General features: G+C 43.8%; 1 protein-coding gene across 2 annotated transcripts in view; it reads left to right on the top strand.

The window, feature by feature from the left end:
* The window catches only part of CHN2 (chimerin 2), a 268,716-nt gene extending 260,824 nt beyond the window's left edge, over positions 1-7,892 (top strand). For both annotated transcript variants that reach the window (XM_019726170.3, XM_019726171.3), the window contains 3 exons: positions 1,536-1,673; positions 3,298-3,403; positions 6,074-7,892. In XM_019726170.3, coding sequence (XP_019581729.2) covers positions 1,536-1,673; positions 3,298-3,403; positions 6,074-6,245 — 416 coding nt within the window. In that variant the 3' untranslated portion in view covers positions 6,246-7,892. The remainder of the gene's footprint in view (positions 1-1,535; positions 1,674-3,297; positions 3,404-6,073) is intronic.
* Positions 7,893-15,399: the final 7,507 nt, after the last annotated feature.

Below are 15,399 nucleotides of genomic sequence, written 5' to 3'. Positions count from 1 at the left end.
CCTCACAGTGAAATAGGGAAGCCCATGGAAATTTAGGAAGTCACTCCCTTTGTTATTTATGACTGTGCCAGGCATTCTTTTGCGAGGTCTCTTGAGAACTTGTTAAAAACTCAGTGAGCCAGGGCCCACCCTTGGGACTCATTCAGAAGACTGGGTGAGCCCAAGAATCTGTATTTCTACTGAACAATTGAAATAATTCTCTGCGGCCAGTCAAGAGATAGATCCCTTAGCCTACTGGATGGAGCCTTTACTCGGTAGAACAGTAGACAGGGTCTCTGATGACCTGGCTGCCCCATTTACTCAGGCTCATGGCCAGCTCCTCCTCTCGGTAGACTTTATGCCCCAGCATCACGGAAACACACCGTACCTGTTATCATGAACAAGCCCCTGGGCTCGCCGTGCTCTGTCCACCGAGAGCGTGTTCACATCTCTGCCTGGCAAACACTCCCTATTAATCAGGTGTCAGCTCAGGTCTCTCCTCTTTCATGAATCCTCCCTGACTGCCTCAAGCTGACCAAAGAGTTCCATTTCCTTTTGCTATGTCTGCCCCCCGTTTCCACATGTCTCCAGTGTAGCAATCTTCCCATTTCCTTGTAATTGTTGGTTGCATGCCTCACTCCCAATCTGACTAGAGCTATTTGAATGGTGTGTGTTTTTTCTTCCTTGTTTCACTGGGGCTTAATAGTGCCTGGAACATGGCAGATTCTCAAAAACAGTTTGTCAAATATGTAAATAGCATGTCTGCCACACTCACTGTTTTCTCTACATCAGCTTTTTTTATCCTCAGAACCAAATTTGCTGAGGCATTTTTTTTCTTGCTTTCAATTCTCTATATAAAAGAAAATTCAAATAGTCCCTATATAATTGAAACTTTTTTTATTTGAAAAGTATTATAGTTTTTGACAGTTAAATTGGGCTGATATTTACTAATGGTAAAACAAAAAGCCAAAAATGTCTGGAGAACGATTATAAACATGGTAAGAACTATAACATTACCCACACATGAGGGAAGGTTAAAGTTTCCTGAATTAAAGTCCTAGGGACTGGTGGACGAAGAATCAAGTCAAAAGAAACTTCAGTGAGCCTGAAAGAGACAATAGAAACTGAAGATATTCGACAATTATTTTGTGTATGTCATCTTCATATCCAACCCCAGAGAATACTGCTGGATCTAGACAAGGGCTCCTTGATTTTTTTAATTAGATTGTTACTGTATTCTATCATGAATCTTTGTGTCTAGAATATGAATTTTTGTGCAGAATTTCTATTTAGCAAATTACCGGGGGCTGGGACCCAAAGGACTATTTTCAGGCTTATTTCACTACCCTTTCGGCTTACCCGTACCCTCAGACTCCAAATCCCTCTCACCACCTTTCTTTTTGTTACTTCCTGCATCTCAATGTTATGAGAAGCCAAAGGAGTCAGCTGAGACTCATAGGGAAACATTCACTGTTGGATTTTTTTCCTTTCTGGGCACACTTTAACGTGCTGAAATAAGGTCCTAATTAAGAATTGGACCATTGATTGTTTTTCAGATGGTGAAAAGGCAGATATATCTGCCAGCATCTATCCAGACATAAACATCATCACTGGAGCCCTTAAACTGTATTTCAGAGACTTACCCATTCCTGTCATCACCTATGATACCTATTCCAAATTTATAGAAGCAGCAAGTAAGTATTAAGAACTAATTTTTTATTTGTACCAAATGTTTCAGTGCAGTGATTATGAATTCAAGAAAATTAAAACTCAGGACCGTTTAAATTATTGCCTGAGCCGCTTGCTTTGCCAAGTGTGGGCACCGTGGTATAGTTAATAGAAAACCAGGCACAGGGCCCCAGCTGAGCTGAACCAGTCCTGAGCCAATTCTGCTGGGCTGGCGCTGGGTGCCAAGCACTTCTGCATCTCCCTGTCGTTTCTGCTGTGCCGGGAACCAGCACGGTCAGGCCTACTCTGTTTTATGTTGAAAGTAAGAATGTTTCTGAAGTTAAAAATTAGATATCCTCCAATGAGGACCATTGCTATTTCAATCCATTAGTCAAAATCCCATTGCTAATGGATTCAAGTTATACCCCATGTTTTTGCCCATTGATGCTGTTCAAAATTAATAATAGGCAAAGACTATAGTGGCTCAGGTCCTATACTAGGAACGCTCACCAAAAGTCCTCTAATTTTATCTTACCTACCCAATGAAGCAAATACTATTATAATCCCATTTTACAGAGGAGGAAAGCAGGGCTTGGAAACTTGAGCTCATGGGTTTAGGAATGGAACACCATCTTTGGTCTTCCATCAACATCCCTCATTCAGTGTTTGGCACCTGGGCCCACTGTTGTCAGGAGAGAGCATCATCGTGGAGAAAGGGGCGGGGGGTGGGCTGCACGATGCCTAGCAACAGAGTGAGGAAGGAGAGATTCAGATGCTGGAATGCATAGCATAGATGTCAAGCCCACTCTGGGGGAGTTTTATAAAAATAGATCATCTTTGAAGGTATGTGCTATTAAATATGGTAATGAGACAGGGAAATACGCAGGTAGGGTGGGGTTAGTGTGAGAGCTGTGGCCCTGCTCCCTTGTAAGAGCATTCCTTCTTGGGTCCTGGTGATCCTGACGAGAGAAGATTCTAGTAGCAGGGTACCCTCCACCCCAGGAGGAACGAAGGAGAGCTTTCTTTGGTTGGCTGCCAGAGACCGAAAAAGCAGAAGCATGCATGCTTCCTCCCATTGTTAATGTGGCCTGTATCTGCTTCCTAACCTGGACTGGACACCAGGCCTGACCATGGCAACACTTGGGTGAAAAGTGCCATAAACGCAGGCTGAGTCGGCTGGCTCAAGGGCCAGTGCCCTGGCATTGTAACGTGTATTCCGTTATGGAAGTCTACCAGGGAAAGACTTCTTAGACAACTTCAAGAGGACACTACCACGTGTGATCCACTTTTAATTAAAGCTTGTGATGCTGACATTGCTGGCAAAGCCATCACTGAGAAGACAGGCACTGCAGTGTGTGCATATGCCACCCACAAGCATCTACAGGCTGCAGGTTCCTAGAGAACAAGGACCGCTGCCAGCCTCCTGCCACCCACCCAGTGGCTGTTCAATTCGCCACATGTGGTACCCGGCCCCAAAGCCTTCCTGGAATGAGGCAGGATGCGGTGAAATTGGTTACTTTTAGTGAAATGTCACCTGAAGTTGCATGAACTTATTAGGCGTCCCCTCCATCTGTAGCCAAACTTGTTGCTGCTCTGCGGACTTTAATCCCACAAGGCTGCCCTGACATTCCTGGTGTGTGCTCTTCCCAGAAATCGCCAATGCCGATGAGAGGCTGGAAGCCGTCCACGAGGTGTTGATGCTGCTGCCTCCTGCCCACTACGAGACCCTCCGATACCTAATGATCCACCTCAAGAAGTAAGCTCACACCTATTATCACCTCCTCCGCAAACCCTGTCTGTCCCCGGAGTGAATGCTCTAGAAACAGTCCACAGCCTCCCTCCCCACACCCCTGCGTGGACTTCTCCAGGCCAGCCCCATCCTAACTGCCAGACACTCACTGTGTCCCTAGCTGCTCCACACACTTTACGAGCGCTGGCTGTATGCAGTGGGGACTGTTAGAGCCCTCATGTTACAGATGACATCGCTGAATCTGTAGGGGAGGTTAAATAATGCACGCGAAGAGGTGACGTGAAGCCAGGATAGAAACCTGGGCAGTGTGATCCAGAGCCCACGCTCTGTCGTAACCATTTGTCTACACTGCCTCCACGTCTCGTCTTCCTCCCGCACAAGCCCTGTACTCTGTTCTACTCCGCCTTCTGCCCACTCCAGCCCCAGACTCCTGAGTCTGCCCTCCTGCAGGACAAGCACATTCCCACCCCGACCTCTTATTTTTCTAGATGTATTACTTATCTATCACCAAGTACCAAATTGCCCCAAAACTTAGTGGCTTAAAAGAATAAGCATTTCTTCTCTCACAGTCTCTGTGACCAGGAATCCAGGGTTGGCTCAGCTGGGGGCCCCTGGTTCAAGCTCTATAACAAGGTTGCAGTCAAACTGACAGCCAGGCTGCAATCTCATCTGAAGGCTCGACTGGGGGACCATCCACACCCAAGCTCATTCACGTGGTTGTTGGCAGGTATCAGTTCCTCAGAGGCTGTTGGACGGGAGGCCTCACTTACTTGCTGACTGTTCTCTGTAGGCCCCTCACCTTCAGTTCCCTGCCATGTGGGTCTCCTCAGAGGCAGCTCACAAAATGGCAGCTGGCTTCCCTCAGACCAAGCAAGCACGAGCACCCAAGATGGAGGACACAGCCTTTCTGTAACCTAATCCCAGAAGTGGCAGCCCATTGCTTCTGCTCTATTCTACTTATTAGAAGCTCGTCACCAGAAGGGATTACACAACAAGGGTATGAATTCAGGGGTCACTGGGGGCCATCTCAAAGGGTTGCTGCCACAGAGGGCTGCACAGGTTATCTGTGTAAGAGCACATGACACGGATGGATGATGGAGTGTTTACAGGCCACTAGGACCTCTGCTTTCAGACTCTTTTACCTAAACCATGGTTCTTTTTCCTTCACCGTATATGTATAATGAGGTCAGTGAGTTGGTCTTTGAGATTTTTGAAGGGAACAGAGCACTTCTGTGTGCCTTCCTCTGTGTTTTTGGAAGATACATGGCAACAACCCATTCTTAGATAAAATGAACCAAAAATTGTTTAATTGAAAATTGACTAATTTTCAGATCCATTCAGTTAGTGAAAGGAGGCACGCGGAGAATACTATATCAACACTAGGTGTTGAGGGTTTTTTCCTATCATACAAAGCATATCAATGCTATTGCTCATATTCAAGTTGGTCAGAGATGTAACATTTAGCTCAGAAGGTTTCCATTTTGATTAATGTATTGAATTTAAGAGTACAAATCATTTTTGGATAAATAATAGGCTGTGAATGTCAGCCTGGCTTTTAATGAGCTACAAATTATTTCTTTCACTGCCCAGTTGTTATAGTTTGGATGGCAAAGTATGACGATCAGGAAAAATGCTAACATGTCCCAGTTGCATCTTAAATGCCCATCTCGTTTTGGCCAGACGTGATGCCTGCCTTAATGGGGAGATGGGAGTGATTTTTACGAAGAACAGCCTCTCCTACCTCTTTCTAAGCTGAATTGACCTTCTAAAATAATGCTAAATGGCTAATCTTAACAAGTTCCAAGAGAAGAGACACAAAGGCATGGCTTTCCATGCAAAACCCACATGTGTTTTAATTATATTTTTCTCTTCTTTGGAGAACCTGCTCCATTTTAGATCTATTTATGAACATCCTAAAACCTAAATTTCTTAAAGTAAAAATCTGGAGGGTTGTCATTTTATTCCACTAGAAGGTATTAAGCCAACTTTGGAGTCTGAATTTCACTCTTAAAGGCTTTGTAGTTCTTATCTGGATGTTGGAATGATGATTTTCAGTTCCAACAGTAATTACTACTCCAGACCTCATCCTGTGAGAACTAGAAATAACGTCCAACTGCTTTCCTGTTTGGCCACCCTCTAGCCATCCCCTTGTCCCATGATCGTGGACTGGCTATTCCTAAGCCCCATCCTACAAGTAACCTTTCTCCTCTGGCACTAGCCCTGCCAGCAGACAGGGAATCTGCCCTTAGCTTCCCTACTTGCCAGCTCGCAGACCAGGAAGGAAGCGACAAGAGGGAAAAAAGACTTCCATACAAGCCTAGACTAAAATCTGTGTGCACTGGGGGCCAGCTAATAATCGACCCCTCCAAAGCAATATCCCCTAAATGACCATCTCTTATTTATTTAGTTAGAAGGCTTGGGTCTCTCATTTTAAAGGTTGTGTCTAGACCAGTTTCACTTAGTAATTCGCTTCCACTGGCTGAAGGTCGTGTCAACGATCAAAAAAAGAAAAGAAGAAGAAGAAATCAGAAGAATTACCTTTTTAAAAATACATTTCTATGATTCTGATTCTCAGTGTTCTTTTGCAATTTCCCAAACCAGAGAAGTTCTTGGGGTCATATGGATATAATCAGTACCTAAATGTGTCCCCAAGTCAGCCTAATGTTTGTTTTGCAGGGTGACTATAAATGAAAAGGATAATTTCATGAATGCTGAAAATCTGGGGATTGTGTTTGGGCCCACCCTGATGAGATCCCCCGAGGACAGCACGCTCACCACGCTCCATGACATGCGGTACCAAAAGCTGATTGTGCAGATTTTAATAGAAAATGAAGACGTTTTATTTTAATCCGCCAGAGAAACGAGTTGAATGGCCCCGGCCCCATCAATGTTGTGAAAGCTAAGGGAATAAACACATTTCTTATGCTTGATTTGTTTTCCAAGCAAGTGACAGAATTTCCTGGACCACAGTGGATGGCCAAGTTGGCTACTGTGTCTCATAGACACTCGCCTCCTCCGTGTGAAAACAGCCAGGGTGAGGGTGAGAAAAGGCCCTCGCCTGGGGTCTTTGCCTTGCCCCGAATATATGTCTGTTTTGCTGGAAGAGTGATTAATGGATCTTTCTTTAACTTATTAAAAAAAAAAAAAATGTAGACCTTTAAACGTCAGTCTTAGTAATAAAAGGGAACTTAATTCCTAGAGGTACTTGATACAGTTTTACATTTTCCACTTACAAAAAAGACAATTCTATATGTTAAATGTTAAATGAAACTTATATTGTAAAATGTATTTTTATTTGAGCTGCAAGAATGTTGCTTTATTTTAGCAAATAGAGCTCAATGCAGTGCATTGATTATTTCCCTGTGTACCTTGTCCTGCCTTCTTGCTGTGACCCCTGGAAAAGTTTACCGTGAATGCAGTATTATCTCGACATACCTCTGTCCCCACCAGTGCTTTGCAATGAAATTTCCACTGCCGCCTGTGTCTCTGTTTTGGATAGTTTTTGCTCTTAAGCACTGAAATTTTGCTATCGAATGGCATATGTTTATAGCAATTGTAGGACGATCTAAAACATCCACAAATTTTCTTTCTATAAAAATTTTGTAAAATCCCAAAGTATGTTTTTGGAATTGGTCGTAGGTTTCCCATCTCATGTGTGTATATCCCAGAATATGCCGAATGTGGTCATTTTACATAAAATAATTTGGGAGCACTGGTTGTATCTAGGCCATATCCAAAGTTAGCTTTTTTTTTTTCCTGTTTTCTTTTCAGGCAAGCACTGTAGATGCACACATTAAGACCCAGTTGTATTTTTGCCACATTTCTGTATCTATGGAAAGTGAATCTGCAGAATAATTTTTTATTTTTTTCCATTTTTGTTTTATAAACAAGCCTATTTTTTAAAGTAAGAATGAATAAGTTTGATTTCTACGAGTATGTGTTCCTCTTCGATAAAAGTAGCCCTGTATAGGTAATAATTTAATATGATTTTATTCCTATAGTGCCGTCTGATTGCTTATGTTTATCGTAGCATGAGCTTTTCACACCAAGATCTCTATATTTTGTAACATAGGTAAAATATTGAAAACATCAAAAACTGGAAATCTAGATTTTTTTTTTCTTCAATCCAGCTTCCCTGTCTTTTCCTCTGATTGTCTGAGGTGATTCGTGTACTTACTCACTCGTCTTGTTTTGGAGTGACCAGAAGAGAATTACTGTGATAACGTGAACTGAAAGGAGGAGGGCCGTGCAATTGTCCTGGAAAGTCCTGGGGCCGCGCGGATGGACTCCGGGACACATGGGGTCAAAAGGCCCCTGCTTGGTCCCTGTTATGGTTGCTCCTCCCCCACTCTACAGACTTGTTTGTCGTAGCTTATGTACTTCTGGATACTGTCCCAAAAAATATCTGGAAATGGTTTTATTTTGTGAAGTGAACAATACTTTGTAATTTATGATAGTGTAAATGGAAGAAAAATCATTAAATGTATTAAATTCTTCTGTCTGTCATTTTGGAGTCTGTGAAGGAAGTTGGTGTTGGGGGGGGGAGCGGGGTGGGGGAGACTATTCAAAACGTTGTTCCCAGATGGATTTGGGCAATAAAGTTTTAATCACCAAAACACAACGCGAAGACAAGCATTGCACTGAGCCCCCACCTCGTGGCCCCAGTCCCGCCGCTGCCACCGCTGCCGGCTTCTTCCTGAAGAGTCTGCCTGAGATGCTAATTCTCCATCGCTCTTTCCTGACACCTGTTGCATGTATGTGATTCGCTGAGAGATGGGGTGTTTAGAGCGAATCCCCCAAAGCCACTTGCAGGAGAGCAGAACAAAAGTTTGGGAGCCAGAAAAACTTGCATTCGAATCCCAGATCTGCCAACGTTCAGCTACATATGACCTTGGGAATGAATCGGCTCAGCTGAAAAACCAGGGACAATATTCCAATTGTGATGTTTAGAGGAAATGATGATCTAAAGTAATTAGTAATAGTTACTTCTTATTATCATTATTTTCAGAGTGATGACGTAGGAGAGGAAAGGATATAACCGGGGTGAGGAAGGAAGAAGCATGAGAGGAGAAGGATTTGTCCCCGGTTAAATCCAAGCCCAGGTAATTATACAGGTATCATAACGGGGCTCTATAATGTGTAATGAGGGTCACTTGACTCCTTTTCTTGAACATGATTACAACACTTGATCCCCTCGCGCTTGCATTAGTCTGAAGCTTGCTCACCCATGCCTGTCGCCCCCACCATCTGGCAGCCTGGCACGGCTCCTCTTACCTGACTTAAAATTCCTGCCATTGGAATAACCCTGATATTTAGACCTGAAGGGAGGCAGCGTAGTTTCTAGAAACCCACTGTTAAAGTGTCCGCAAGGGGATTGTGGGAGGTGGGACAGTGGCAGGGTGGGTGGGGGAGGACCCTTTCCTTTCTCCCATTAACATAAATGGGCACCTGGTCTCCACAGTGTGCAGGGGGCCTGGTGCAGAATTTCAAGGACAGCGGCCTAGCCGGGCAGGGGAAGGGGCGGGGAGGGGAGCACAGGCAAGTACAACAGACAGCTGACTTACTGCCTGGGCCATTCTGACGACTACTGAAAAACACGGTTAGTGTACATGACCTGTCAATCCCCAAATTTGTAGTCAGTCCTTTGATTTAAAAAATATGACGTTTATTTTTATCAGGCACTTACTAATGGGCCAGACATTGTGAATACTTGGAAGCAAGGAGAGGCTTATCTCACTGAAAGAATTAAGCAGTAAGTTTAGTCTGGCTGGAGAGAGAAAGCTTGTCGTGTTAAGGATTTTGAACTCTAACATAAGGGAAAGGGGTGCTACTAATGTTTTGGGTTTTGTTTTGTTTTTTTTAATAAACTTAATTTGGGGATATTTTTAGATTTACAGAAATGCCTCAAAGATACTACAAAGAGTCCTGTGTACTGCTTAACCACTTTCCCCTAATGTTAATCTCATATAACCATAGTACCTTTATCAAAAGTAAGAAACTAACACTGGTACATCACGATGAACTAAACTCCAAACTTTTTTCAGATGTCACATGTTTTCCACTAAATTCCTTTTTTTGTTCCAGTATACCGTCCCAAGTACCATGTTGCATTTAGCATGATTGGGTTTTCAGGGACAGATGACACAATATCTAGTTTTCACCCATATGAGGTAGCCTGGATCAGCAGGTATCAAGGCAGAGATACAGAGACGGGACTGACGTAAGATTTAGGAGGTGGAGTTGAAAAGGGTTATTTATAGATGGGATTGAAAAATCAAGGGTGATTCTCCGGTTGCTTAATTTGACCGCTGGGTACTATTTACTAAAACAGACAAAAAGAGGAGCTAGGGGCACTTGGGGAGGGGTGGACGAAGTAAGGAAGGTGCTAAGTTCCCTGTTGGACATGATGGAATGGAGATACCTGTGAAATTTCCAAGCAGAGATGTTTCATGAGCAATTGTATTAACAGAGCTGAGCTGGAGATGTGCATTTGGCCAAGAGTGACCCACAGGATTGGCTAGGAGCAGCCGGGGACATGGACCAGAGAAATACAGGAGGGGCCTAATTCAGGTCTCCCTGGAGCACCGTCATTTATGAGGGGAAGAGGGAGGAGAGGGCAAGTGAGGTCCACTTAATATAATAAACATGGAAGGTCTCAAAAGTGCAGCTCAGAAAGACTCTTTCCCCAGTCTTCAGGTGTATTTCACAGTGTCCATTTTTTGTTCCACTTAAATTTATTTTGCTCCACGCAAGGCACCACATTAGAACCCTGCTTCACAGAGGCTGGCTTAGTTAGTAGCTGCTTTGTGAATGCAAATGAACCCATGTCATTTTTTTTTTTTTTTCCTGAGTTGAGTTCAACAGACCTTAACATGCTCAAGCATCTCCTATGGGAGTCTGTGTACTTCTAATCCAGCAGTTCTCACAAAGTACTGTGATGATACGTTCCGTCTCCCTCTGAATCACAAACTGCTTGAGGTCAAGACCACGTGGATACCACGTGCCCTCGGGCACACTCCACCTCATCCTGAAAGTCTCAACTCAAGGTTGACCTCCTTTCTGAGACTTTCCCTGGCTTCTCCAGGCAGAGAGCGTAGCAGGAACCAGCCATAAACAGGAGACAGTACAGAAGGTCCAGACAACTACAGAGTTGGGTTTGACCAGAGCATGACATGTGAGGAAAGAGGAGACGGGAGGAGATTAAACAAGCAGGTCTGTACCAGACTCTCAGACACCTGTGTGCCAAGCACAGATCAGACTTCCATCTGTTTGGTGACAGGAGAAGGAAAGACCAGAGGATGTAAGACCAGAGACACAGAAGCTAATCAGGAGTGTTACAGGCCATGACAACTTCAACTTGACCCCTAGCAGGAGGGATGGAGAAGAGTCTTGGGTATGAGATACAGTTAAGAAGTTGTCAGAACTTAACTGATTTGATGCCAGGACTGAAAGGAAGAAAAGAGTCAAGAATGACACCCTCATGTTTTTGCAAATAAATGAATATTTAGGAAGGAAGAAGAGCATAGACACATACCAGGTTCAGCAGGGGCTGAATGCTTAGACCGTTCGCACCCTTCCTTTGCATTACGAGGCATCATCACTTATTGCTGCCTAGTAAAGTCGAGAGTTAGGGGAATTGCTACAGTTTACTGCCCACTGAGTTTTTAAAGCCAAGCCATCCCTGCCTCATGCTATGATGTAATGGAAAGGGAGAGTAGTGGCCCAACAAGAACACTGGGTTTTGAGCCATGAGACCTGGCTCTATCACAGATCAAGGCTTTGAACATTTCTGAGCCTCAGGTTTCTCCCCTTTGAAACATGAAAATGAATGCTTGCCTGGCTGATCAACCCACCAACCTCACAGGGTTATTGCGGAGGCCAGAAGGCGTGGCACCTGCTGTCACCTCTTCACACCACTCAGACTGGCTTGGGCTTTGGAGCTTGTGCTCCCCGCCCAGACTGCTCTTCCAGGAGGCCCACCAGCCTCCCTGCAGCTTTGGATTTATGCTTTCTTAGCTTCTGTGACACCACCCTCACCCCGTCCTCTGCCCATCCTCCCTCCGTAGCTGCTCAAGTCCCTGGGCACACCCTCTAATGCTGCTTCTTGCCCTGCTTTCTCCATTGCCACTCACATCCACTCTGGTTCTAAATGCCATCTGTCAACACATCTAAATGATCCCTGAGACTCAGTAAGCTCCCATTGCCCTGTAACAGATCGCTTCTGCTTAAACCAGCTAGCATGTGACAGACTGCCCACCGCCAAGGTTCCTGATGAATGTGCCCAGAACTCTACGACTCAGCTCTTACATCTTCATATCTGCCGTATTTGCACTGCATCCGAATAATTTAAAAATTCAGAGTAAGTGAAGGGCATTGCCACAGTACTCCAAAAATTCTCTCTCTAAAATGGAATCCTGTGAAGCTCCTGGCTCCCTTCTCTATTTCCCCTTACATATCCTCAAGGTGGGATGGTAAACTGAGGAACACAAAAAGTGTTTTCATACTCTCTTAGCATTCCCTGCACAGTTGGGCTGTCACCTATTCTCAGCCTTTGGGGCCTTGGCTGAAACTTGGTGACAATAAAAGAAGTCTCATTTAAATCCTGTAACATAATTTTTTTTCAATAAGGATGCATTCGTTTGACAATCAGGAAACAAAAGCATGTTTTGAAAATAAACATGTAAGCCACTGAAAGTAGAAGAGCCACAGGAAATAAAGAGTCACCTGATAGATTGTTATCTGTTGGCAAAGGCTATCAGATCACTCAATGTGTTCCAGAATTCACCATGTCAGAAAAACTGAAAAATAATATCACGCCGATCAAAAGTGAATTTGTTAAATCCCTCATGGTATTGTTACATAAGGGATACTGTGCAGTCATTAAAAAGAATATCTTTCGATATTTATCAACTTGGAAATGGCTCACAATATATTGGCTTGGGAATGGTTCTCAGTATTGAGTAATGAAAGACTATGAAGATTATGACCCCATAGTTGTTTCTGAAAACATTGCCCAGTGTTTCTAGTCCATGCAACATGAAGGAGTAAGCTAACGCTGTCATCCCTGACCCCTCCATGTCTCTCACACACCACAGAATATGAGTCAAGCCTCTCGGCTCTACTTAGGATATAGTCACACATTAGCACTTTCACTGTCTCCACAGCTACCACCCTGGTCCAAATCACCGCTGTCTCTCATTGGACACCTGTCATCGCCTTCTAACTCAGCTCCTTGTTTCTGCCCTTGCCTGCCGCCCACCCCCAAGAGTCTACCTCAACACAGCAAGCAGAGGGAGCCTGTAAAAATACAAGTGGGGTCTTGTCATCACATTGTCTAGAACCCTCCTTTGGTTTCCCATCTCACTCGTAATGAAAGCCAGTGTGTACGGAAGCACACGAGACTTACATACATGGCTTCTCTGGTTCCCCATAAGTTCTCTGATCTCCTCTCCTACAATCGCCCACACTCACTGCATTTCAGATGCACACGTTAGGCACACCCACTCCCGTCGTGGAGAGTTTTGGCAGGGGCTCTTCCGTCTGCCCCATCTTCCACATGACCCCGTCCTTACCACCTTCAGGTCTGTTGGCCAGAGGGGCTTCGGCACACACCAGCATGCCTCATCTGGCCCAGGTGGAACTCACGGTGAGAAAGGTGAGCAGGAACAGAGTCCCGTTCTCTGGGGACCTGGTGGAGAGGCCTCTTGGACAAAGGCCCAGATGGACACACCATCGGGGATGGGCTGTAGAACTCCTTTTTACAGAGAAAAGGTGAGAAGCCTGTCAGGAGAGGAATAAGAATTTTAGACTCAGGTTCCAGCTTGCGCGGTGGTTGGACTTCTTACAGGCTGCTGGTCCGGTGACAAGTTGAGTTCAGGCTCAGTCCCTCCCACTGTGGGCAAGAGGGGGAACCCTGAAGGCATCAACAGATGGTCCTGCTTGTCACTCCACTAAATATTGCACATTTTTAACTTTTCATTTTGAAATAATTATAAGTTGAGAAAACAGTACAGAGTCCAGAGTACCCTTCACCCCGCTTCGCCAATGGTGACATCTTACATCATGATAAAACATTACCCAAACCAGAAAATTGACTGGTTTACAAGACTACGAACCTTATTCAGGTTCCACAAGTTTTTAAACCCACACTCATGTTTGTGTATATGTGTGTATGAGTGTAGCTTTATGCAATTTTATCCCATGTGCGGATTTGTGTAATCACCAACATCAAAGTATAATTTACCACCACGAAGAACCTCTTCCTGCTGTCTCCTTGTATCCATGCTCACTCCCCTTCCCTGTCCCCTACAAATATCTGCTCTCCAGATGTACAATTTCCTCATTTTGAGAATATTATATAAATGGAATCAAACAGTGTGTACCTCTTAGGGATTGGCTCTTTTCACTCAGCATAATTTTCTGAAGGTTCATCTAAGTAGTCACGTGTAGCAATAGTTTGTTCCTTTTTTATTACTGAGAAGTATTCCATGGTATGACATGACCATAGGTTATTGTCCCATTTACCCATTGGAGGACACCTGGGTTGTTTCCAGTTTGGGGCTGTTATAAATAAAGCTGTAGGAAGATTCGTGTACATGTTTGCATGTGAATGTATATTTTCCCTTCTCTGGGATAAATGTTCAGAAGTGCAACTGCTGGGTCATAATTGCATGTTTAGGTTTTAAGAAACTGCCGAACTGTTTTCCAGAGTGGCTGCACCATTTTACATTCCCACCAGAAATATGTGAGGGATTCATTTTCTCCACATCTTCACCAGGATTTGGTATGGTCATTATTTTCTCTTTAACCATTCTGATAAATGCATGTGGCCCTCACTGTGGTTCTAATTCACATTCCACTAATGGTTAACGAACATCTTTACATGTTCTTATTTGTCATCTGCAGCTCCACTTTAGTGAAACATCTGTTCACATGTCTTTTGCCCATTTTATATTTGGATTGTTTTTTATTGTTGAATTTTTAAAATTCTTTATATATTCTAGGCATGAGGCTTTAGTCAGATACGTGGTTTGCAAATATTTTCTCCTAGTCTGTAGCTTGTCTTTACATCTTCCTACCAGAGTCCTCCTCAGAGCAAAAGTTTTTCTTAGTTTTGATGACGTCCAACTTAATAATTTTTTTGTGTGTGGATTGTGCTGTTAGCCGTGTGTAAGAACTCTTCACCTAGCCCTTTGTCCTGAATATGTTCTATATTTTATCCTAAAAGTTTTACATTTAAAATCCATGATCCATTTTGAATTACTTAATTACTTATAGTGTGATGTTTAGGTCAGGTTGTTTTCATGCCTACAGATGTCCAATTGCCTTGGAGGGAGGTAAAGGGACTCTCCAGAATAAGGGTGAACAGAGAGCCTAGGAGGAGAGCTGTATGCTAGGCATAGCGCTCCAACAGAGCAGACTGAAGGTGCATAATTAAAGACACAGCCACACCAAGGACGGCCACCACCATGCCCTCTGCGGCACCAACTGACAAAGTGCTCCACCAAGACAAGTGGGTCCACCAAGAAGGAGACTCAAAATCCAGGAAATAGGGACTCTGACCCCAGGTATCCCCTGGAAGAGAATGTTCAGCAGGTCAGAAAGAGATCAGTGCATACTGAAAGAGCAGGAGGTGTCCAGGAGGGATATAAAAAAAGAAAAAGAAAAAGAAATGGAACACATGTATTATTGATATGCTTGAACCTGTAAAAAAAAACACAAATGTGTACCAAGAAGCCATTGGAAGGTATAGAAAGAAACAGGAACAAAGGTGAGTCAATGAAAAAAGGGGCAATAGGCCATTATTAACTTCAGGAAAAGACAAAAAGAAAGCAAACATAATCATCTGTATGCTATCACGCTTAGCTCAAACATATACATAACTAATTTATCTGTTCAATAAGCCTAAAGAGAGTGTCATATGCAAGTTACTTAGCATTATGGAGATGGGTAAATGCCAGGAATAAAAACCCCAAATTGCTGAAAGTGATTGGGGTGGACGG

This window comes from Rhinolophus sinicus, chromosome 4 (genome assembly GCF_057876585.1).
Source record: "Rhinolophus sinicus isolate RSI-liver-muscle chromosome 4, RSI-T2T, whole genome shotgun sequence".
Taxonomy (NCBI): Eukaryota; Metazoa; Chordata; class Mammalia; order Chiroptera; family Rhinolophidae; genus Rhinolophus; species Rhinolophus sinicus.
This window is presented reverse-complemented; position numbering and strand designations above follow the sequence as displayed.